Source organism: Natrix helvetica (genome assembly GCF_964273705.1).
Source record: "Natrix helvetica genome assembly, chromosome: 1".
Taxonomy (NCBI): Eukaryota; Metazoa; Chordata; class Lepidosauria; order Squamata; family Natricidae; genus Natrix; species Natrix helvetica.
The window spans coordinates 289,907,326-289,932,116 of NC_138548.1; the positions used below are offsets into that span (position 1 = coordinate 289,907,326).

At 37.8% G+C, this 24,791-nt stretch overlaps 1 protein-coding gene across 2 annotated transcripts in view; it reads right to left on the bottom strand.

Moving 5' to 3' along the window:
- CLINT1 (clathrin interactor 1) overlaps positions 1-24,791 on the bottom strand; it is a 69,428-nt gene that overhangs the window by 11,969 nt on the left and 32,668 nt on the right. For both annotated transcript variants that reach the window (XM_081937080.1, XM_081937079.1), the window contains exons 2-8: positions 19,964-20,068; positions 19,135-19,231; positions 17,461-17,569; positions 16,404-16,568; positions 13,192-13,369; positions 7,620-7,866; positions 3,713-3,785 (exon numbers count right to left, since the gene is read on the bottom strand). In XM_081937080.1, coding sequence (XP_081793206.1) covers positions 3,713-3,785; positions 7,620-7,866; positions 13,192-13,369; positions 16,404-16,568; positions 17,461-17,569; positions 19,135-19,231; positions 19,964-20,068 — 974 coding nt within the window. The remainder of the gene's footprint in view (positions 1-3,712; positions 3,786-7,619; positions 7,867-13,191; positions 13,370-16,403; positions 16,569-17,460; positions 17,570-19,134; positions 19,232-19,963; positions 20,069-24,791) is intronic.

Here is a 24,791-nt window from a genome sequence, read left to right on the forward strand (position 1 = left end):
TCCGCTGAGCAGCTGGAGTGTTGCGGAGGCGTCGTTGGAAGGTACGATGCATGCGTGCGCGTCACGCATGTTCATGTGGATGACGCCGGACCTCGTTGCAACCGGTATAGTTGCAACAGGATCTGGAACCCATCAACTGATCTACATGCACTGTACTGTACAGTATATGAGTTTCAGGAAAGTCTATAAGCTTCCAAAAAGTATAGTCTTAAACATACATTTAAAACAACACAGGACAAAAGAATCCTAAATAATTTAATTGTCACCCTAGAATGATAAATACCAGCTAAATTCCAAGGTAAAATTGCTGAGGAAACGGCTAAATCTGTATGAAAAGCTCTCACAGAGGGAAAATGGAGAAATTCTTTGCAGCATACATTTTCCTGACCGTTTCTTTTACAGAAGTAAAACTTACTTTAGATCTATTTTGTAGTATGGACCATTTGGACCAATGTGACACATAATACATTTCACATAGCGAAGGACAGTGCTTATCTGCTAATGAAGGACAGCAGCTACATAAAAAGACTCCAGAGTGAACATGGTCATAATAAACTAAATCTAAATGCCCCCTTAGGCCACCAATGACATTATTTGTGGTAGCAAGCTAGTAATACATTTGATCTCTAGAACATCTTCTAAATGTTGATATGGTGCGGAAAGAGAGATAAGTCTAACTTCCATCAGAGCACAGAAAGCAGAATGGATTACTTTCCAGCGTTAAGCATTCAGAACAAAGATCTGCATATTCTGTTTTCATAAAGTGTTTACAGCTAATAATGCTAAAATGCTGGAACTACTTCTTCATCTGGTGTAACGGGGGGGAAAAGCATTCAGTTATTAAACAAACTTTACAGCATATGGTTTGAAAGTGGGATCTAAAGACTGTGGGATCCTTGGTATTCTCTGAGCGTCATTGTTTTCTTGCAGATATTTCATTACCAAACTAAGTAACATCATCAGTGGTAGACCAACCAAGCTCAGAGAGTACAAAGGACCTCACAATTCAACCCTGAGCTGCAAATATTATTCTCTTCTGTTTGAGATCCAAAGAGCTTTGAGAAGTGCTTGTGAATAAAGCAATTTCTGAGCAGGGCCCATATTATTCCTATAGGAAAAGCTGCTATGTGAATAACCTGTCTGACTTCAAGTACTGTATTTTTTGGACTATAAAATGCACCGGAGTATAAAACGCACCAAGATTTTGAAGAGGTCATTTTTTAAAAAAAAAAGAGTTTTTGCCCTCCCTGCCCCCCAAGAGCACTCTGCAGGCCTTCCAAACCCTCTGCATGCCCTATTTTTGTGAAAATGGGACATGCAGAGTTTGGGAGGCCTGCAAAGTGCTCTTGGGGGGCAGGGAGGGCAAAAACGCGACACATGGAGGGTTTGGGAGGGGAGAAATGGGTCTGTTTTTTTGCAAAAACTAGGTTTGCAGAAGGTTTGGGAGGCCTGTAGAGTGTACTGGGGAGGGTAAAACACTCCCCCCACCATTTTTGTGTAAAACAGACCTTTTTTCTCTCATTTTTGCCCTCCCTAGTCCCCAGGAGCACTCTACAGACCACCCCAACCCTCTGCTCCAATGGTGTCCATTTTTGCAAAAAAAAAATAATGGGATGAGTGGGCAGGGTTTCAGGAGGCCAAAAAGGCTGTATTCAGTGTATAAGACGCACCCAGATTTTCACCCTCTTTTTTGGGGAAAAAGGTGTGTCTTATACTCCGAAAAATACAGTAGTTTAAATCAGATCATCTAATTCAGGAACATGAAAGAAAAATACAATTAAAATTGGCTATTTCTACATCATTAGAACTAAGTAGCATAAGTAGTATTTCATTTCAATGCAAACACATTCTAATACTATGAGTAATACTATGGTAAAGAGGTTATCTTTACTAAACACATATTTTGTATTTTCTACAAATGCATTTTGCATATTTTATGTAAAGCAGTGCATTCTGTGCCTACCGCTGACCTATGCATGGGAAGGATATTTTGGACTACAATTCCTATTAATTAAAGCCTCTGTGACCAATTGCTTTTTAGAGGACTATATTGGTTAGAAAGCTGATAAGTCACAAGCATTATAAACTCAATGTATTTGAACCAAGGTGCCTTTTAGATGAATCCTCAAATATAGGAGTCCCATTCTGCTTCAGGTCCAGCTGTATAGGACTCACTCAACGGGAAGTGGCTCCCATCTGACTAAAGGATGTGCCTAAAGTCTCCCAGTAGCACTTGAAAGTATGTTTCTTCTTCCCTTTACATCTCCTGCACACATCTGCAGAGATGGCTCTGTGCCTAACCAATTGGCAGAAGTCCAGTGAGCCCCAGGAACTAAGGGAAGCCCTCCAATTTTAAGTAGGGGAGAGCTATAGGTTAGATAACAAATTATTGTTCTTAACAGAATATATATTTAATTCATACTGCTGCTGTGAGTATTAGGTAATGTGCTGTAACACATTACTTTTATGAACTGTATAACTATTTATCTACATGACGATATATTTAAAAAGTCAACAGATTTTAAAAACGGTGCTGTTTTACAAGACTAAGTCATTACTGTAAGACAAACTTCAGAGCAATGTTTACCTAGATAGAAACATGACCTGTTTTTAGAAAGAAAAGATAGCGAACAAAATATTTAAATTTTAAAATAATCAAGACCAAGAAAATAAACTACGTTTGACGTTACCTTTGTATTAATAAGCAAATGTGTATGCTTTAAGAAAGGAGGATGATTAAATCATAGTAAGACTGAACTGTGTGTCTTTGTTCACAAGAGCAAATATCCACATATCATTGTATTTTAAAATATACATGCATGTATTCATGTATACATGGACAAACACAGGAATTATATTTTGAAACTAACTTAAAATAATCCTACCTCAGTGAATTTTTCAAATGGTTAGACTAGCTATTTATTACATTTCAGAAAACTATGCTTGGAGATAAAGAATGAAGTCATGTGCAAAAATATGCACATTATTAAAAGCTTCCTAAATACCCACATTGGCACTCAGCTTCTGTTAAAGTGTTCTCCCTAAAAAAAGGCCTAAACTAGATGACACTGGTACTCATTGCCAAACCTTTGAGGGGGAGAGGCATGGAGAATAAGTAGGTTGTCCTAATCAGACACCTGGGCAAAGTTACTTCCTGATACAGCAAAGGTGATGAGATCATTCTCACTTCTGCCAATGCTTCTAACTCATGTTGAGGGACACAGGTTTTGCAGCTTCCACAAGTGGGACATTTCTATTGTGAGAATGGAAAGAAAGGGACCTGGAAAACTAATGAAACATTTTCAAGTTCTGTATGATCTTCCATCCAAGTACTCAACTTGGGAGATGATCATGGATAGCTTTCAAAAATAGTTAAAGTTGGCTGGGCTTTTTTATAATGATCACATATAATTCTTTGTTGCGATTATATACTTATTTAGAAAAAAACAAATTAAAAATTAATTTGCAGCATACAGCCTACAACAGATTTAGAAATATAATCTATCTTGTTTTCAATGTGTGAAGCATGCTAAGGGCTGAAAATTGATTGGATTGCATATTTCAATCACTATGACAGACTACTTATGAATCCTTCTCAGTATTAATATTGGTGTTAATCTATATAATGAGGCAATTGCGATGCAGTATCTCCAAAGTCCTGTATCTCAAACAGAAAATTAAGCTCAAATGGAAAACAGAAAATGCACTTTACCTGTTAAAACAGATTGGTCTGTACCATCGAACAAAAGATCAACCAGATCATTGGATGACTTGTTACCAAAAACCTAGGACAAGCAAAATTGAACTATTTAAAGATATATAATGTAAACAAAACTGAAGAAAACAGTAGCATTATAAAGCTTTTATTGGATACAGGCTGGGGAGTGTACATCCCCAGAAATTTTATTAGAAATAAATTCATATTAAAAACAATAAAAAAATGAAAGACTAGAAATTAACATATCAAAAGAATTTTATTTTTTAGTACAACAATTTCTTCCCATTAGATTTGCAAAGATAAAAAAGGATGAAATACTTTTAAAAAGTTTCAAAATAAAGATAACAGAAATGCCTATATGAAGTTGGCTCTTAAAATTGATATTGGGACCTTAAGAATACCAGGAAAACCACTCCAGTTTCATAAAATGCTTGTAGCTCTTCACAAATATCTATTCCCATTTTTATTCTAAGCCCTCTGTAATCACTAATTTGAAAATTGATTTGTGGTTTAAGTTCAGCATTCAAATTTTGAAAGTAAGAATTTTAATTCTACTATATTTTACTCTCCAGTACATTGCATCCCATCTAAGGTAAGCAAATGTGTAAATGGTGTTATTTATTTTAGAAGACTGGCCAACTCCAGGAGCCAACATTAAAAATAGAAAAAACAAGAAAAAAACAATAACTTTCCAGAAGAACATTTCTACTTAAAAGAGAAAATTCAGTAAAGGATTTGACATCCCCCTTAGTTCAAAGCTAACGTGTTGGTTTAAACCGGCTCTTATAACAACAACTGATATTTTAAATTATCTATATTTGATGAAACTACTAAGCTAGAAAATGAACTTCTTGAATACTGTATATCATACCCAAAATGCTTAATTCCTTATCAATAATTAAAGATATTGTGATGACTTATCTTACCACTGGCCCCTGAATTTACTAAAATAAATCACCGATTAAACTGCAAGGTAATAACTTCATAAAGCCATTATATTTTAATATGTGTGATCCATTAATGTACATTTTTCTGCATAGTCACAAATAACAATGGATGGAAAGTTGTTTTTCTTGTAGCACCTTATCTTTTTTTAATAGTCCATGAGCGTTGGCACACGTTATAGTAAACTCTGCATACCTGATGAGCTTCTAGAAAATCTGCTCATTGCAGCTTTATTAAGTAGACAAATGGCTCACCTTAATTTTTTTTATGATGTTTTCTCCAATACATTAGTTTAGCAGTACATTGTTAGATAAGTTATAATTGGAAACAAAAAAAAACAAAAAAACTTCGCTGAATAACAAGCAAAGAAAGCATAACACAGTCCACAACATCTTTTGTGATAAAAGGCACATCAGAATAGTGGTTCCTATGTCTGCGGGGGAAAAAGGCTTGTGCTGTGACTGATTTCTGACATTAAAGGGAAAATGGAGATGGAAAACAAAACTTAAAAAGTGTTATGTCCCTAGCTATGTAGTAGGTTCTAACACTGAGCACCAAACTAACCATAGATGTGGGAGTGACCAAAATTTCAGTGATATACTATGTATCCAATGTTTCATTTAGCTGGGTAATAGATATTCCTTTACTTATGACCACAACTGAGCCCAACGTTTTTACTGCTAAACAAGCCTGTTGTTAAGTGAATGTTGCTCCATTTTACGACCCATCTTGTTACAGCTGTCAAGTGAATCACTATTGTTCATAACACGGTTGTTAAGTGAACTTGGCTTCCCCACTGACTTTGCTTGCCAGGAGGTCACAAAAGGGGATCACATGATTCTAGGACACTGCAACTGTCATAAATATAAACCAGTTGCAAAGCGTCCGAATTTTGATCATACAACCATGGGGATGTTGCAACAGTCACTGAGTGTGAAAAATGGTCATAAGTCACTTATTTCAATAGTGTTGTAATTTCAAACCATCACTAAATGAGCTGTTGTAAGTTGAGGACTACTTGTATTGGTCCTTCAAGAAACTGACCCTCTTGTTCTCCTCTAGAGGCTCCTTCATATGAGATGTACTGTAAAACTATAGGCCAGTAGTTCCCAACCTTGGCACTTTTCAGATGTATGGATTTCAATTCCCATTGTTCTTAGCAACAACCATATTAGCTGTGGAGCAGGAAATCACATGATCTGAAGTACTGTGGAGGTGATTTAATTCCCACAGATAATTTCTTAACAGAGTTTTTTTATAGGATGTGACTGCAGACTATATGCTTTTAATTTATTCGTACCCTTGGTTGTTTCCGTAAGGAAAAAAAAGCAAGAGAAAAATACAGTACAGATCAAATAGGACCTCACTACTAGAATATCTAGGGCAATTTGCAAGCTTTTATTTTGAAACAGAGTCCAAGCTTCTTTCCTCTCTGAGGGGAAATTCTAACCAATAAAATGTCTTTATCTGTATGATGTCATTTTTAAAACTAAGTAATTTGTCAGAAAACAATTTTACGACAAAGCAAATAGATATATTTGAACAGCAGACAATGCAGATGAAAATGATTTGTTTAGGGGTGCTGCCAAACGGTTGTCTGTTAAATTATAGTTGCTTTCAGGTGGCAGAAAGAGATATAAACAAACCGTCTTTTATTTTAGGACATAATGAAACATTGTGCCACCTGATTACACCTTATTCAGCTTAGCTTGAGAAAACTGTATCCCAGTGGCTGATTTTACAACTGCATTAATTTCGATTGAGGTTAAGTAAGCTTAAGTAGATAAAGTGGGAAGAAAAGTGCTTGTACCTTTCCTCAGTATTTTCTAGATTCTTTTATGACGTGGACTCCCTTTTATTATAGCACATACCTGCCAGGGCTGGTGCCAGAGAAGTACTGATAAATGTTATTTATGCAAAAACATACTATGTTTCCATATATTCACTAGCATAGGTGATATTTCTAGTATTTGAACTTCCCTAAGGCTGATGAGGTTGTCCCTTTGTTCTATGGTCCCTTCAATATCCTTTCAAGTTGCCTGCTTGATTGATTCCATAAAACAGCAACTTCTGACGCTAAGCCCTTAACAGTTAAGTTCGTTGATTGCAGATACTTGGAAAAGAATGCCAATAGATTTGTCTCATTCTTTTCAGTAAATGAAAAATTTATTGAAGCCAAAAGCTAAATTTGACTTGCAATACTATAGAAGATTAGGACAAAAATGGTAGAGTCCAAAATCTGAGCCCTGTTTTCTTGTGTTTGCAAAGTTTTATCTTTGAATCAAAGACAGTTTACCCCCATGCACCTGGAATACCAGTCTGCAGTGAAGTACAGCACAATACTGAACAGTTTTCAATATGTTAACATCACTTAATATCAAATCATTGGGTTTGACAGCTAAGATCAAAAGCGCTCAATCAGGGTGGACACTGAAGCAGCAATAAGTGATGCAGTAGCCAACAGTCTACTCAGCAATGTGGTTTGGTTTACTCTCCTCCCAGTACACCATTGGTGGGAATAGGCAGCCTACCAAAGAAGCAGTCTTATACAGAGAGTGACTGTTAACTGGGATGGCTTCTTGGGAAAGCTTGTGTAGGCTGTCTAGGCCAGGTAGCCTTAGTGAGAGTTTTGTAGTGTATAGAGGAGCCTGTAGGTTCTCCAGAAGATGCTTAGAATCTTTAAAAGAGAATCTGGGGATACCAACCTAAGTCAAGCCTATGACAATTACCTCATATTTATGAATCACAAGCACTACTTCTGGTAAGTTGTGGTTCTTATGTCCATGACTTCCAATAACCATTGATCATTCAACACAAAAATAGTCCTGCGGTTTTCAATAAATGACTTCCAGCACAGCCAAAACTTTTTTAGATGTATTACTTTAAACAAAAAGCAATTTGGATTAAGAGGAATGAGAATTCTAACTCACAGTGGTGTCTTTAGTTACTTTCTTACCTTGGCTGTTGACTGTGGAGTGTAAGTTCCAGCATTCTGGTCTGGACTTTCTTTGTCTCCTGTGTAATGGGCAGCTGCTCCCAAGTCAATGGTTTTGGAAGGATTTGCTGTGCGTTTGTGCCTTGTGGTTGTGGTCTCTGTGGCTTGTGTAATGTGGATATGTTTTGTGGTCACCGTTTCCTCCTCATCTTTGAATTCACCTTTTGGTGATTTACCTCTTTTGGATTTCTTTTCTTCATCACTATCACTGTGAAAATTAAAACCAAAACACACCTATATTAGATATTATATGAAGACATAAGTAAAGAGACTGGAGAGGTAATTACTAGTGCAATGCCAACTTGAAAAAGCTATTCCAATTTTATTTCTGAAATTCTTTCAACCACCTGGAAGTGTCCCAATTCTGAAACACCTCTCTGAAATATCTTACACACTTCTAGAAATTATTCAGTGCTACAATCGTTTTGTCAGCATCTTCTAAACCTGAATTTTCATCAAGAAATCCAAACGGTATCATTTTAAAATCCAAAATCTCTTCCAACCTATTTGTTATTTTTATTATTGTGGGAATTGCTGCTTAAAAGACTTCACTGAATTTTTTTAAAACTAATTATAACATTTTGGTTACAAATTATAATATTTTTTAAATCTGACACTGTAGGAAACGACCGGGCTGAGCTAAGGTCAAATGCATCATCAGTCTGGAGTATCTCTGTTTTGTGAGAGACCTAAGTCCAGCCTTACTTGACTCTTATTCTGATACCAATTCATCTTGACTGTTAGTAGTTCAGATTCTTGTACAGAGGTACATGAAATAAAGTTGTAATACTTTTGACCTCTATCCTGGTTCCTGATTTCTGACAGAGATTTAAGCAACATCCTAATCAAATGTCAGTGCATAGTACTATACCAAAGCACCAAGTGCTTAGTCCAGGGGTGTCCAAACTTGGGAACTTAAGACTTGTGGACTTCAACTCCCAGAATTCCCCAGCCAGCATGAAGTCCACAAGTCTTAACGTTCCCAAGTTTGGACACCCTTGGCTTAGTCGGTTTTAAGATTAAGATTTTATAAAACCAGAAAGGATTCTGTTTAGATAATTTCGATTTAAGATATTAAATATCATTACCTGCACATTTGGTTGGGATGCCCAATCAAATAAGATGAGCTGAATCATTGCCAGACTTTTCACTATCAATTCTACTAATTGAGAAAATTCTCTTTTCCTTTTAGGGCACTGGCATTGGAAATACTGGATCTTCACCAACATTTTATTACTACTGTTGATCAGAGGTGAGATTCACTACACCTTCCCTACCGGTTTGCAAATGCACCTCATCTGCGCTTGCGCACCGCCTTCTGCACATGTGTAGTGCTCGTGCATTACGTAAGGGTGGGTGGGCGGAGCCTCCCGCAGCGGCCACTACCGGTTCACTCAAACCGGAGAGAACCAGCTGAATACCACCTCTGCTGTTGATATTCTCCTTAGAAGATAACCCATTTTTTCTAGTGACTATGCTATAATTTAAAAACGCAATTTGTATAAGATTACTTATTTATTAAATTTATATGCTGCTTATCTCCATTATAAGGCAACTCTATTATACATTCTATTACATAGATTATATTGGCTGCAATTACGATTCCTCGCTTATGAAGAACACAAGGCTTACCGATCCACTCAAATTTTGTGCTTTTTTCCAGAAAGAAAAGATAAGGCAAAATTGCAGCTCATGTTAGAGCTGAAGCTGCCTTGTTGAATAATAAGAATATGCTGTGAGGTAGCTTGAAAGATAACGTGTTCTCAAACAAGAATTAGCTGCACCAGGTTTGTGTTGAATAATGCAACAGAGCACTACACCATTTTCTTTTAAAGAAGGTTGTCTTATTGTCAGCATGGAGGCACACAAACTACTGTACAGTATCCCTGTGGGAAAGCCTTTGTTTTCTACTAAACAGTGATTCAGGCTTTGCCATTATTATTATTATAACTATTACTTAGTTATGCTTCCCCATTGTATCTCTGTATATTAGCTGTTTGCCAACAAAGGTAGTTTAATTCATTAAAATCAGTGATCATAATTCCTAGCACTTTCCAACAGATTACAGAGGAAGAATAATATGAGGGTCTAAGAGCACCAACCAAATAAAATAAGAATAAATACACCAAAGATTGTTTAACTATTCTGAAAGAAAGAAATCTTTACTGAAATACAGTAAAAGTTCAAGCCACAGTATAGCTGTGCTTTTTTTTTTTTTTTTTAGTGTTGGGGCTGTGGTGGCTTACGTAGTGAGAAGCTGAGCCTGCGTTCCGCTGAGGTTGACAGTTTGGCGGCTCGATTCCCGTGAACAAATAAACCGCATAGGGATAGGAAAGGAATCTCCCCCAATTGCCTACTGGAATTCAGGCGTCCTGTGGGTAAGATAACACCACCTAAAAAATTCCTTTCACAAAGGCAGCCAGCCACTTTGGTAATCTCTGGCTAACACATGCCATACGCTAAAAAATAGCTGGTAGTAAGCAAGTAACGGGAGCTCACTCCATTACGCGCCACTAGGGATTCGAACTGCCAAACTGCCGATCTTTCTCATTGGCAAGTTCAGTGTATTGATTTTCGAAATATTATATATTATATATTCATAGATAATATAATACTAATACTAAAGAAAGGGACGCAGTGGCTAAGATACTGAGCTTGTCGATCAGAAAGGTCAGCAGTCCAAATCCCTAGTTCCTTGTAACGGAGTGAACTCCTGTTACTTGTCCCAGTTTCTGCCAACCTAGCAGTTCGAAAGCAGAGAAAAATGCAAGTAGAAAAATAGGGACCAACTTGGTGGGAAGGGAACAGTGTTCCATGCGCCTTTGGCGTTTAGTCATGCTGGCCACATGACGATGGCGACGTCTTTGGACAGTGCTGGCTCTTTGGCTTTGAAACAGAGATGAGCACTGCCCCCTAGAGTTGGGAACGACTAGTACAGCGATGGCGAACCGTTTTTGGCTCGCGTGCCACAAATGGGGGGAGCGCAGGGAGGTCGTGTACGGGCGTGCCGCACCCATAATGCAATGCGTGACCCCCCCAGTGCGCATGCATGCACAACAGGTGCGACCCCCCATTTTTACATGCTTTTTTCGCCCTCTCCAGGCTCCAGAGGCTTTATAGGAGACTGGGGAGGGTGAAAAGAGCCTCCCCCGCTCCCCCCGGAAGCCCTCCGGAGGCTTCAGGGACCATCCGAAGGCACTTCCGAAGTCACTTCCGGTTTGCTCGGAGGGTCGTTTTGAACGCTCCAAAAGCTTCAGGGACTGTCCGGAGGCTTCCCTGACGCCTTCGGACCGCTCAAAACGACCCTCCGAGCAAACCGGAAGTCACTTCCGGATTGCTCGAGGGTCGTTTTAAGCATTCCGAAGGCTTCAGGGAAGCCTCCGGAGGGCCTCCGGAGGGGGGGCTCTTTTCGCCCTCCCCAGGCTCCTATAAAGCCTCTGGAGCCTGGGGAGAGTGAAAAATGGCTTTAAAAAAGGGTGAAATGAGCTGGCCAGCGCGCACATGCGCGCTGGCCAGCTGACAGGGCAGCGCCTCGCGTGCCCTGACAAATGGCTCCGCGTGCCACCTGTGGCACGCGTGCCATAGGTTCGCCATCTCTGGACTAGTACATATGTGCGAGGGGAACCTTTACCTTTAATACTAAAAAATAGCAATAGCAATACTAAAACAAAATAGAATCTACTCTGTTCCAGGAAATAACTTTGTATCTACATAACTTCTAAAACTATTTAGGGCTGTTTGATACCTTGGAACTTTCAACTGAGTGAACTGGTGCATCGCAGAAAACAATTTTCAAATCAAATTGGCTAACTTACAGAAGTCCAATGTACATAAACCATGTCCGCTCATCATTCTTTACATATAGATTTTGTGGTGTAGCCAGATCAAGTCCTATGTAAACTGGGGAAACAGTTATATGGAGATATTTTGGTATCACCTCACCTTTCACATCAGAGGTGGGTTTCTACTGGTTCGGCCGAACCAGTAGTAGCTTGGCGGTCCCATGCCTGCCATGCCCCTAAACCAGTTCTCCTATGGGGCTACCATTTTGTTTTTCTGTTCTGCGCATGCATAGCACAATTTTCAGTGGAGAAATTTTTTTTAAAGGTTTTGTGCATGCGGGGACCTTTTTATTTGCAAAAATTTTTGAGGCACCGAACCAGCAGCAATGCCGGCAGCAACCCACCCCTGTTCCACATAACTACTATAAAGTAGCTTTCAACTGAACACATAAGGATGAACCCTGACACATCCTCAGCTGTAGGGTGAATCATTACAGATCTGGACGTATCAAGAAGAAAGAAGAAGCAGAACAAACTCAAGCAATATTAGGCTACAGGCTTTTGTTTTGTTTTCATGCCCTGTCCTATGAAAAGTTTTTTTTTTAAATTGAGAGGCAGGCTGCCTGCCTGAAACAGTATATATTGAAGCAGAGTCTAGGACTAAAAGTTGGCTGATGTCAATCAGGAATGATGGAAGTGCAACTGCTCCATCTAGTGTGACAGGTTGTCAGGGCCTTGGAAAATCAAATTAACCACAATAAAGAGAACTTATGCTTAGGAGTTGCATTAAAATCACAAGATATGCTTACTTGTAGAATTCATTTTTTTTTTAAAAAAGACCGCTGCAATACATATTGAACACACAAAGATTACCTATATTCTGGAACATGTATATATTTTACAGAAAAGATAAGGCAAAAACAGAGACTACAGAAGGAAGCACTTCAATACTTCTCAGTATCATCCAGCTGGGCACATACTAGGTTCAGGGTACCAACAGGCACCTGAGGGTGCAAGGGAGGTGTAGCAAGGATTGGAGGAAGGTAGGCCTGTGAGGGAGGCGCAGTGAGAGTACAGAGGACTACAAGGAAAGAGTACGGTGAGAGTATGTGTGAGGGTTGGTAAGGGTTGGCAGGACACATGAGGGTGGTGCGTTGAAGCTCCCAGAGGATGTGCAGGGTACACAAATGGTGGGGGAGGCTCAGAGAGCATGCGTGTGTGATCAGTGTGGTAGGAGCACAGAGAGGCTGGGGTGCAAGTGAGGAAGACTTAAGCCAGCAGATTGTGATCTTTGCTGGATTCCCCAATGATTTTCTGGGGAAGCTAGCAGGGAAGATTACAAATGGGGATCATGTGATTGTGAGGCACCCAGATTGTGATCACCTGACTGAGGGGGGTATGGGGATGGTCAGAACCCTTGAGGGTCAGTCATAAACACCATTCATTCAGCGCCACTGCAATTTTGAATGGTTGCTGAACAATAGGTGCAAGTTGAACAGAGTTCCGGAAAATATTCGTGTTGCAGGATAAATTGGGAAAGTGAAATGCAACCCAGAAAAAGAAAATTACGAATTGCTTCCATACTGCTGCCAAGAAAACTAACATGTTTTATATTAAAATACTAGATTATAAACCACTTTGAAGAAGATGCTCGACACAGAAAATGTAATTTTTCAGTAAACAAATATTTAAAAGCTCATTAAAGAACTATTACAAGAACTACAGAAAAAGAAGACTGCTGCCAGAAATACCTGCATCTCTCTGGAGAATCCTCCCTGTCTTTCCTTCGGAATTTGCTGATGGTGTCATCAATTGTGCTCCCAATTTTATCACTCAGTTCACCTAGTTTATCACTGAAAGGAAATCCGCCTTTGTTTTTATCCCATTCCTCATCCCATTTTGACTTGGGCTCAGCATCGTATCTTTCACCTATGTAATGTCAACAGACAGTCAAAGAATGAAAGAAAAGAAAAAAAGTGAATAACTCTAAAATACTAGTACTTCTAGCAGTTTTACTCACAATAGAGCTTAAATAGGAGTTAAAAACAACAGAAAATTTTAAAGCATTTTACATAATTGAATTAACATGCAATACATTTCACATAATAATGTTCTATTGCCAGAAAATATATTTAAAAGATGTTATTGTTGACAAATATGCTAAGCTAAACACTGCAACAGCGAGTAGAAAAACATCTTTCTGCCCAATAAAATGAGGGTCATATAAAGCTTGTATGACAAATAAAGTCCAAATATAATAAATGTTCATTAGTACACTCTTAACCAGGCTGTCATGGGGATCTCATACCAAACCTTGCAAGACGGCAATATTTCTAGCCTCAGTTAACAATTTTAAACTCTCTTCAAAGTCTTTAATGACGATGCAGCACATTATCCCCTTATGTGCTAGTTAGGAGTTTTTAATTTCCCCATTCTCCCACCCTCACCCCACCCCTTTCCCCCAATAGCTACATAAACAAAATTTGCTTTGCAAGAGAGCCAACTGGCTGTGAACTGCAATAGAAGGTGCCAGTTTTCCTCAGTTGTTTTTAAATACAGTTTTAAGGGGTTGGGTTTAAATTCCATACAGTTTAGGTCGCCAAGAGGGAAGATTTGAAGCCGAATATAATCCCTTGCAGATTTGTTTAAAAGTCTCCAAATTGTGATTTTGTTCGCCAAATTCTTTTCATTGAAAAAAATATATAGATTATTTCTCATATTAAAATCCCGTCATTTGTATCATAATAATGCAGAGTAACTTCTCATTTAATTTCTTTTGGGGACAATCCAGCAAGCAGCGATCCAAAGAATTTCAGTTATAATTGCTGAGGTGTATTTATTGATGTTGTATACTGATACTAGATTGTGTGCAACATCACTTTGTTTTATATTCGTGAACAAAATACTTAGCCTGTTATACCATAGCACAGGCGCTAAGAGCATTAAATATAAACTCATACCTTACTTACATGTGAAATTTTCTCTCTGCCCACTTCCATTAGCTCATGGCAGATTATTTTCCCCAATCTGAAATTACCAAGTCCCCTCCTACGCTCACACAGCTCCATTTATACATCGCACCAGATGACCACAGATAAGATACATAACATCCATGGAGACAATATGTCTGCTATTCTATCCTTTGTCCCTGGATTGCATTTGTGTTAAACTTTCTTTTTACAGGAGAAGCTGGCTTGCTGCAAAGCACCATGTATCAACTTGAGTTACAAGACTCCTTCTGGGCCTCTCACAGACATTACTGGGGGAAAAATATCTGTTGGTGACAATAGCTGAGTGCTTGGTTAGAAAATATGCTTCCATATACAGGAAAAAAAAGACAGGATAGGAAAGAATAGGAGCATGCACAAAACTGCTGCAACCTTGAAACAAACTATGGGATTTCAGAAATTCTGACAAACAGTTTTGGATTTTTCATGGACTGCTGAAACTACCAACCAACCCTTCCCCCCGTTCTAGCTTGGTTGTTCCAGGTTTAGGGCAACACAAGGTTTGGAAGGCTTCTGAAGCAGTTTATGGTCTGAGAAAAGCAAGGCAATCTAGAAGAGCCTCCTAGAGTGACATTTTTTATTGGCCGCCAGTCTTCCAATCTTCTCTTTTCCTCTCCTCTCTTCCCTTTAGCAGCGTCAAGGGCCACTGTCCCAAAGGAAGTCCCCCGGCCTCATTTTTTCCTCACTTTTCCCACTCCTGCTTGGAAACAATAATATTTCTATTGGACACGTCTCCTTATTCCATCACATTTTATTCTACAAACATCTGAAACAAGTGTGTTTCAGTTTGGTCAGGGACCACCAAATCCAGCTGCACTGCACTTGGAATGGTTTATGTATGGACAACTGCATCAGGAGTCGTATTAAAAAGCCACCTCATCTGCTTACTTTCTGTTCAATGGCTGTGTTCATGTCTCTATGTTTTTTGATTAGCCTCAACTCTGATAGCAGCCACTTTATGACAGTACAAGGACTGGGCCAATGAAGTTGTTTCAGTAATTTTTGCCTATAACTTTCTTCATTTGTGACCCTCCAGATGAAATGAGTACAGTTCACAGAATATGGCAAATTGCTAGTTCCATTTTTCTCAAGATCACCAAGCAGATTCATCAAAAGCATCATCAATACTTACTTGTACACAAAACTATTTGGTTCTGCTTCCCTTCACATATACCAAGCCATCATGAAAAAAGTAACTATTTCAGTATTAAGTAATAAATCTTCAAAAATGTGAGAGTTCCTTTCCTAGATAGGTAATCCCTATTCAGTGACCACTCATTCAGCTACTATTTGAAGTTAAGATGGTGCTGAGCAGACATAGGGTTGGTCCTCGTCGTTGCAGCCATTGAAGTCAGATGACCAAAATTCAGGCGCTTGGCAACCGGGTCTGAATTACAATGTCAGAAAGTCCTGAAGTCACGAAATCACCATTTGCAACCTTCACTGCTGGTTTCTACAAAGAAGTCAATGGGGAAGTTGGAAGGAGGTTACAAATGGTGATCAACTGGTGTTCCAATCAATGGATCTTGTGGGATTTGCCTAATGAAAGAATTGGAACGGCCACTGTAAGTTGGCATGATCATGTGATGTTATGTTTTATGAGTTCCCAGTTCCAATTACCATCACCAACCAAGGATTACTTGTTCCACCTGAGATATAGTTTAGGTACTTTATATCAAATTAACTTCATTCAAATTATGATGTGTTTAAGTATGTATATCCATGCACTATGTGTCTGTTTCACGTGTATTTCATACTTATTTTTTGTCGATCATTTTCTTCAATAAATCAATTAACAAGTATAAGATTTTTGATCCATTTGTTTGACTAGATTCTTTTTGTCTAGTTTTAGGACTTTAGGTTTCAGGTCATATTTATGCAGAAATACTAAAAATTCAAGAGGGTTCACAATACCACTCTATGTCACTAAACCTGTCCTCTCCAGCTGGACTTACTGTATCTGAATCCTCCAACACTGTCTGAAGAAACCCCAACATATTTATCTTTGTTTTTCTTTGCCTTTTTCCTTTCTTCACGAAGTCTGTCATCATCTTGGGCAAATTCTACCATTTCTTTCACTTTTTGGCGTATATTTATACCTTGGTCCTTGCCATTCTCATCTGAAAAACGGCACATACAAAAAGAAATTGTCTTTAACCTGAAGCATTTGGAGAAATCTCTACATAAAATGAGAACCGCTAAGGTTATGTTTTCTAAAGTAATTTTATTTATTGAATATAAGTTATACTTTTTATAGCCAATATTTCATCTTAACCTAAAGTGACAGCATTAGAGCACAATTTTAGTTTCTACAGTTTTCTAACCCACATTGATCTACTTAAAAGCTCACTTTAAAAGAAAGTGAAAAATATGATGTTTAAAAACACATTTCCTGTCAGTTTTAACCCACTTAAAACAACCTTGCTTCTCAAGTCTTTAGGAAGGGGTGGGGTATTTGAAAAGGGGAAAAAATGAATCGGGTTTTTTAAAATGCTAATTGCTAGCTTTCTATCTTGCTTCAAATCTGTATTTTTTAAATCTTATCAGCTGAACCGGACTACACACTAAAATTTGCTCCACCTCTCAAAGGCTTCTTTTTATTCAGAAAAAACATTGGCTTTGCTGCCTGAGCACTGTAAATATTATTTGGTAGGAGGGGAAAAAATCCCTAGCTTAAAACAGATGTGTATGTTTTGGAGCTCTAACCTTTCTTCCCAGATGATTAAAGCTATTCCTTTATATACACCACAGGGAACAAGTCTCTAGTGCATATTTTAATATAAACCCAAACACTCATGTTGTGTTGGTTCTGTTGTTATTAGCCAGTCTTTTCTGCAAGTTCTTGTCTTCACTAATTAATACTCTAGGGCCCCACGTCTTGGATTCTGCACTCTTCACACAACCGGCAACAGTCACATTCTAATTAGAGCAGGGAAGCTTCTAAGCTGGTTCAGGTGACTGACAACGCCAACAACTGCTTTAATTTGCTTATAAGATTCTTCTATCGCTCACCTACAAAGTGGTAATTTTCCAGGGATCGCAAATCATAAATGTGTTCTCTGGCACTTGTAACAACACGCTCTGATCCATTCCTTATGAGGTAAGATAGCAGCAGCAGAGACTATAAAAATACAAAGCACCTTATGACTGCAAGAAAAATGCCATCAGTATTTTAAACTGCAATGAAAAAGGAAGCTTAAACGTGCAATTAGAAAGAAAAGTAGGATTCATTCTGGTAAAAATGAGCCAACTTAAAAATGTTACAGAACTACGAGCAATACTCTGTAGATGTAAATCTATGTTTTTCACTAAGACAAAAGAATAAATGGAGAACATTAATTCATATGATATTTGCCTGAAGAATGATTTTTTTTTCCTAGGAAGAGAAAAATTGCAGTTAACGCAATTTGGAAAAACGTTCTGAACTTTAAAGACTGAAACAATTTTCTTTTGTGTCTCTTTTTTGCAATTACTTTATTCCCCAGTGTTTTTCCATTTAAAAGCAATTTTACAGCAATTTTTCTACGCCGTTTCCTGCAGGAAATGTGTTGATGTATAAAATTCAGTATTTTCAGATAAATGTAAGCAAACTTCAAAACAAAAATAAGTTTTTAAAGTATGTTAATTCTCTAAACTTCCTGCAGCTTCCAGAATTTGCCTCTTTTTGAAAAACTAAAACAAGAGAAACAAAATGGAACACCCCCACATGCATAGAAGTCATACACCATCAGCAGAAATGTGTCTATAAATTGTAACTGAAAGTAAACAGATCATTCTATATAGCCTTAACAATATTAAACAAAATACATAATAGCATTAAAGCATGCGTGTGTGTGTGTATGTATGTTTGTTTGTTTACAACAAGTAATCAAAATACAAAACAGGCATAAACTTCCTATTTTTAAAAAGTTAACATCTTCAGAATTGTCTGGACTGTATAGATTTTAAATTTAAAGCCCTTTAGTGCTGCAACATACTTTGGAAATATGGCATTACACATATTTGAATTTCACTGAAGGTATAGTGGAAGAGCAAGTGTAGAAGAAATAAAACTGAACTGGGCCAATAATGGGAGTAAAACAAGTGATAAACAAACTGGTTCTATGACCAGTAAGATAAAATAACAACATATTAAATGTAATAAATAAGCCTGTGCATTGAGAGGGAGAAAACAGAATATATAAAAGGTATTAGAAATAAATGTAGAAAGTTCCTTTAATAGCTTCATTCAGAACAAATATTTAAAATTGGGTCTCTCAACAGTGGACTGCTAGGAGGGATTAAGAAGATCAAGTTACAGAGGATCCCTTATTTGGTTTTTATTAAGCAATAAAAGTCAAAATTGCTAGAAGGAATTCAATTTAGGAGCCTTTTTATAAAAACAACAACAGCCCGCTCCTCCCTCCCTAAAAAATCCCTTGGTTTTCAAAGCAGGCCATTTCTTAAAAATGTATACTGAAAAAGATTTAACTTGATTAAAATCAAGTTCTACTAATTGCACACAGAGGATCTGGAAACCTGTGAAGTTTAGCATGGATATTATGTTAATGAACGCACAAAACTGAGTTAATTGCCAGAGGACACTGTGGTTAAATTAAAACATCCAGATGTGTTTTTCAGCATTCAAAGTTTACACCAAAATTAAGGTTTTAATAAGTGAATACAAAAAGTCACTACTGTACATACCTTATAAACTCTCCTCCAATTCTTTTTATTGTCTTTTAACATCCGTGTCCAAAGCATGTTCATAAGTTCTGGAAACTGTTCATACATAAAAGTAGCCCTAGAAAAGAAAAAGATGAAAATGAGGAAGAACAAGGAAGAGGGAGAAAGAGAATGATCAATGGTGTTACTGTATGTCAGCACTTGCATTTGACAGCAGGTGGCAGGCTTGCTCTGAGTTAAAAGACTCCATCAGCAATTAAGAGCTGTGGACCATTTTACATACAGAAGTATTTCATATGCAGAGTTAGCAATGTTGATGTCTTTCCATTAGAAATCATGAAAAAATAAAAATAAGGACAGCTTTATTATTTTAGTCCAAAATGACATTCAGGTGTTCTTTGTGGGAAAACATGGTTGTGAAGGAGCCCCACTATTTTACATTTGAAAAATGCATTACAAGATACTTATCCAAAAGAAACATTGTGTGTTACTTAATAAAAGGAACACAAGTAGTTCTCGTTTAGTTACCACAATTGGGAGTGGCAATTTAAAACAAAATAGTCACAAAGTGAAAGGGGAACATGCTTATAATCTTCACCTGCTTTACAGTCTTGCAAAGGGCTTAAATGTGAGGACCGGTTGCAAAATTACTTTTTCATCAGCACCGCAATGACAAATGGTCACTAAACGAGGACAGCCTGTATTTAAAAGTAGTTGCTTGTGATCGTTCTTTTCCATCATTAATATAGTTCTCTCCCTAATTTATTTATATCCTTCAGGAGCGATGAAGCGGCAGTGGCATATATACTTAAAGATGTATCTTTCAACAGAGCTGAATCAAATTACTTACTTGGCAATCTCCCCCATGATTTGCCCTGAAGGTCCCCATGGATCATCGTTGGTTGCTTCTCTAACTTTAGACTCAATTTCAGAATAATTCATAACCACATTGGTGCTGTACAGAACAGAATTAAATGCAAGCACAAAGATTAGCATCAAAGCAGAGAAACACATGAAAACTTAATAATGACACTAGTGGGGAGCTTAATGAGATACCTCGGCAGGGTGGGAAAGAAAACATTTTTAGTAGAGAACTACCCTGAGGAAACTGGAACACATTTATATGTCTTTAAGAAGGTTTTACTATCCCATTAACCTTCCGGAATATAGATCAGAGATAAGGGGTTACATGAGACTTGGAAACAGTCCAGTTAAAAATGGCTTTTGGTTAAAATTAAGAGAAACTGATCTGCTGAAGAAGGCAGTAGCAGCTCAAGGCACAGCTACTTGCCTTCTATCACAACCCCATAAAACTACCCCCTATCTTGAGTGGAATCAGGTGAGAAGTGTGTTCTTTTAAAACTACTGCCTTGTGAAAAAGAAGACTTGTGTCTTTTCTTAGCAGATTACAGAAAGGGGGGGGGGGGAGAGTAGAGCATTGTAATAGCATGAATATAGCCTGAGCAAGGTAGAACAATATGGCAAAATCCAAAAAACCACTCCCTTACAGAAGAACTGTTAATCATCTTTGTACTCAATATCTTGCCTGTAAGAATTTTTGTATCAACTATATGAAAGTTGGCTTTTTCTGTCTATTTTTCTGCAAATCCCTATAGGGAAAATTTGTCTAATTAACATACTTTCATTTTTTTTTCCAAACATGCATAGGAAAACCGATTAATCTCCATATAATATAACAGCTAAATAGATTGGAAAGCTAACAGTATGATTGATTCACAACCGTTTCACAAGAATTTCAAAGTAAGGCTGACATTGAAGCCGGCGGATCTGAAATACAACATAAATTGCTGCCCTAGGTAAGGCTAGGAACAGGTATATTTATATTCTTCTTATTGAAATTACTTATTTCTTGGTAAATGAAATAATGGATGTATAATACAGTGTTTGCATCATACTTTACGCAGAGATTATATTTATGGATAGATAAGGATATGGGTGATCACATATGTTCTCTTTAGTTCTTGCCTATTTTTTCAAGTAACTGCATCTGAATATTGGGACTATTCATCTGTTTTCAAAAAATAAAGTTACACTTTTGAAGAAAACAATATTTTCGTATGTGTGTAGAAGATGATCTTGATAACCACAGGCCAGCTCCCGATCTTCCAATCCTCCATCTATCATTTAGGCAGCAGAAGATAGTTTTCTTTCAATTAGATTAGATACTGGGTCATAGATTGCCTTGGGATTTTACAGACTTGAGTGAATACATACATTACTGATACTCTTGCTTTCACAAACCATTGCCCAATTTCTGTTAAATTGTTTTGGGAAAATGGTGAAGTATAGGTAAAGCTAAACTCTTCAAGTTCTTACAGGCATTCACTAATGAGAGACAACAAAAGTTGAACTCAATCAAAGTAGAGGAAATTATTTTTAAAAAGTGTATATTTGGGGCAAAATAATGCTTTCTTGAACAGGCAGGTTTACAGAAAAGTATTTTTCTACAGTCAGGCCTACTAATCCTAGCTATTGCCAGTAGCAGAAGTTTTATCAATTACAACTGAAGCACCAATAGCAACTCTGGAATATTAATCTAAAGAGTAAACAATATATGATGATATATGATATAAGGGAGTTCCCGGAGATTAAATGCTTAGTTAAACTGCTGGCTGGGTTCCCCTTCTAGAGAAACTAAGAGTGGCTGTTGGTCAGTAATAAATTTAATCGTGCATCCATTGGACCTACTTTACAAACCAGCATGCCTTTATAGCCATGTAACATTTAATCAAATACTGTCTATTTCCTGGCAGAATAAGAAAAAAAAATAGAATCATTGTGGAGCTGCCACAACTTTATATTAATAGTCAGTCAATAGATTCTGAATATGAACCATACATACTCAAACTATCCTCTGATGAATCGTCTACGACACTCATCTTAAAATGAGCTAAGAAAGCTATTACCAGAGTTCCTCTTGGGAGGGAGATAAAGATACTGCCTGATATGCCTGAAATGTTCAGAAGTATGATCTTTTTTTTTTTTTGGCCCATATCTTGTAAAACTAATGAAGTAATACCGTGTTTCCCCAAAAATAAGACAGGGTCTTATTTTCTTTTCACCCCTGAAATAAGCACTTGGACTTATTTTCGGGGAGGTCTTATTATTTTTTGAGGCGCACGAGGTGGCGAACATGGTCATCTCATGGCTGCTGCTGTGTTGCAATAGTTTCAGGAAGGGCTTATTTTCAGGGGAGGGCTCATTTTAGCACATGCGCTCAAAAGCCCGATTGGGCTTATTATCCGGGGAGGTCTTATTTTTGGGGAAACAGGGTATGAATTTATTTATTTAAACAAGTTTGACAGGAGAGGTATCCTATAGGTCCTGTCAGGCAGGAAGTGTCATTTGGCAGGGTCCAAGAGGAGAGCCTTTTCTGCTGTGGCATCCATCTGGTAGAAACATCCTCAATCTAGTAATCAGATGGGCCCTGACTCTGTTGGCCTTTTTCAAGGCCTTAAAACTACAGTTATGCCAACAGTTATGGAAAGCTTTTGCCTCTATTGTGAATGTTATATATTTTTGAGATATATTTTTGAGTTATGAGATGGATATAAATTTGATAATAAATAATTAAATACCTAGAACTGATTTTTCAGGCAGAGTTGTTCATTGTTCATAATGGGATCATATAAAATTTGGACAGTTGGGATAGACACTGCTTTAACAGCCCATCCCTAAAAAAACCTCCTCCAAAATATATTTGTTTTAATAGTGGAAAGTTTTTAGGGTCAAAGACTAAAGTTAATTTTTTTTTGTTATAGTTGGCCAATATATAATCCAAATCTGCTTTATTTTGATGTAATTGTCAGTCTACAAATGAAAACTATTACATATCTCAGATTATATCAAAATGAATCAGATTTACATAATAACAATTAGAACGGCACTTATTCACCACTAAAACTGGGCCATCAAAACACACACCCCTTCAGCCTAATGTTCTACAGGCACATATTTTTTTCTACAGGCACATATTAACCTCATGCCAATTTTGATTCCCATTCATATGGAACTGGTTTTCAAGACAGGCTTCAGAGATTTTGTAGCTTTCAGCACACAACTTCCCTTGTCTAATGTAAGAAATACCTGTAGATCAAATGCAAAAGGTTCTGTTTTTACAACCTTTCCCCAAGCTCTTGTTTGAAGGGACGGAGGAAAGACTGGAAGATGGAGTGTTTCCTCCATTTCTTTAAGTTAAATGCTTAAGATTTCAAGTCATGCAGGAAAGAAAAGCCACAAGCATCCATTAACACCACACACACCACACACGCATGCACGCCCCCCACATCAGTCACTTTAGAAGAAAAGTTTCCTGAGTAATACAATCTGTGAGGTACTTAAAAGATTGTGAAAGTTGAAAAACAGCACAAAACCCTAAATTACAAACAGCATGGGACACAATGTATTTCTGAATTCATCCTGTTGTAAAAATATTGTTCGCAGCAAACAAAAGTACTCGTAAATTCCAAGCCGAGATCCGAGCGCACAAAAAAATATAAAAAAATATTGCAGTCACATTTCATTCAGCAACAAATGTAAACTGGGAAGGGAGACGGAGGGAGAAAGGGAGAAAGAAGGCTGTGTAGTTTGGCTGCGTTCCAGGCCATTTAAAAATAACTGTTTCTAAAAAGGTGGAAATCTAGTTTTATTCTTCCTTTCCCATGTTTTCTATGGCCCTCAATCCATGCCCTACCCATGATGCCTGTGACCTTTCAAGCAGAAAAAAATTTACTTCCAGATGTGAGGGGAAAAAGTGACTGGTTTGACTGCCAAGACTTCCTGTGATTGATATAAATTTGATATCTGAGGACACTTTCAGACATCAGGGGAGGGGGCTCCTGAATTAGTTTATTCTGGGCCTCTTCCAAAGAATCCGGTTGGACTTCATGGACAGAATTCTTTGCAAATATGAATGTGCTACATAATAGCTGGATTGACAAATGGGCTGTGGACACTTTGTGCTTAACGCTTGCTAAACTCCAAGATGCTGTCTGGCAGAAGTTACCTTTTTTTCTTGTACCTCAATTAGAATCTTCACTATAAACCATTTTCTAAAAATGTTCATATAAGTAAAAATAAAAAAAAATCTCATTTCCCACTCTGGAACTGTTTCAACAAAAAATAATACTTGACAGAAGTAAAATCACGGATGTAATAGAAAAAATAAATTTAAGCTTATTTTGCGAAGACCTGGGTAACATTAACACAGGGAAAATCCCAAGCAGGTTATAAACGAATGAATCAAGAGTTCATGCAGAAGGCTCAAACTTCCTTTACCCATTTCTAGATAAAAGATAAATCCAACCAAAGTTTTTGTACTTTGTTTATGGTTTAAGGCAGAGCTCCCCAATGTTTCCTACTTTGCGTACCGGTGGAATGGAGGGGAGGAGATGGTTCCGTGCGAGTGGATGGCAAGCGCATGCATACAGCTCCATTTCTGCAAGGGGTGAGCACCTGGGACTGCCACTCACGCAAAGGGAGTGTGTGTGTGTGTGTGTGTGCATGTGCTCACTTGGTGTTTGTGCAAGTGAGGATGCGGGCATGCTTGAAAGCTGTTTCCGCAGCCCGGTTACAAACCTCTCACGGCCCACTACTGCACCATGGCCGACTCCTGGTTCAAGGAGTATGCGTTGACAGTGGATTCCTCCATTTCTTTT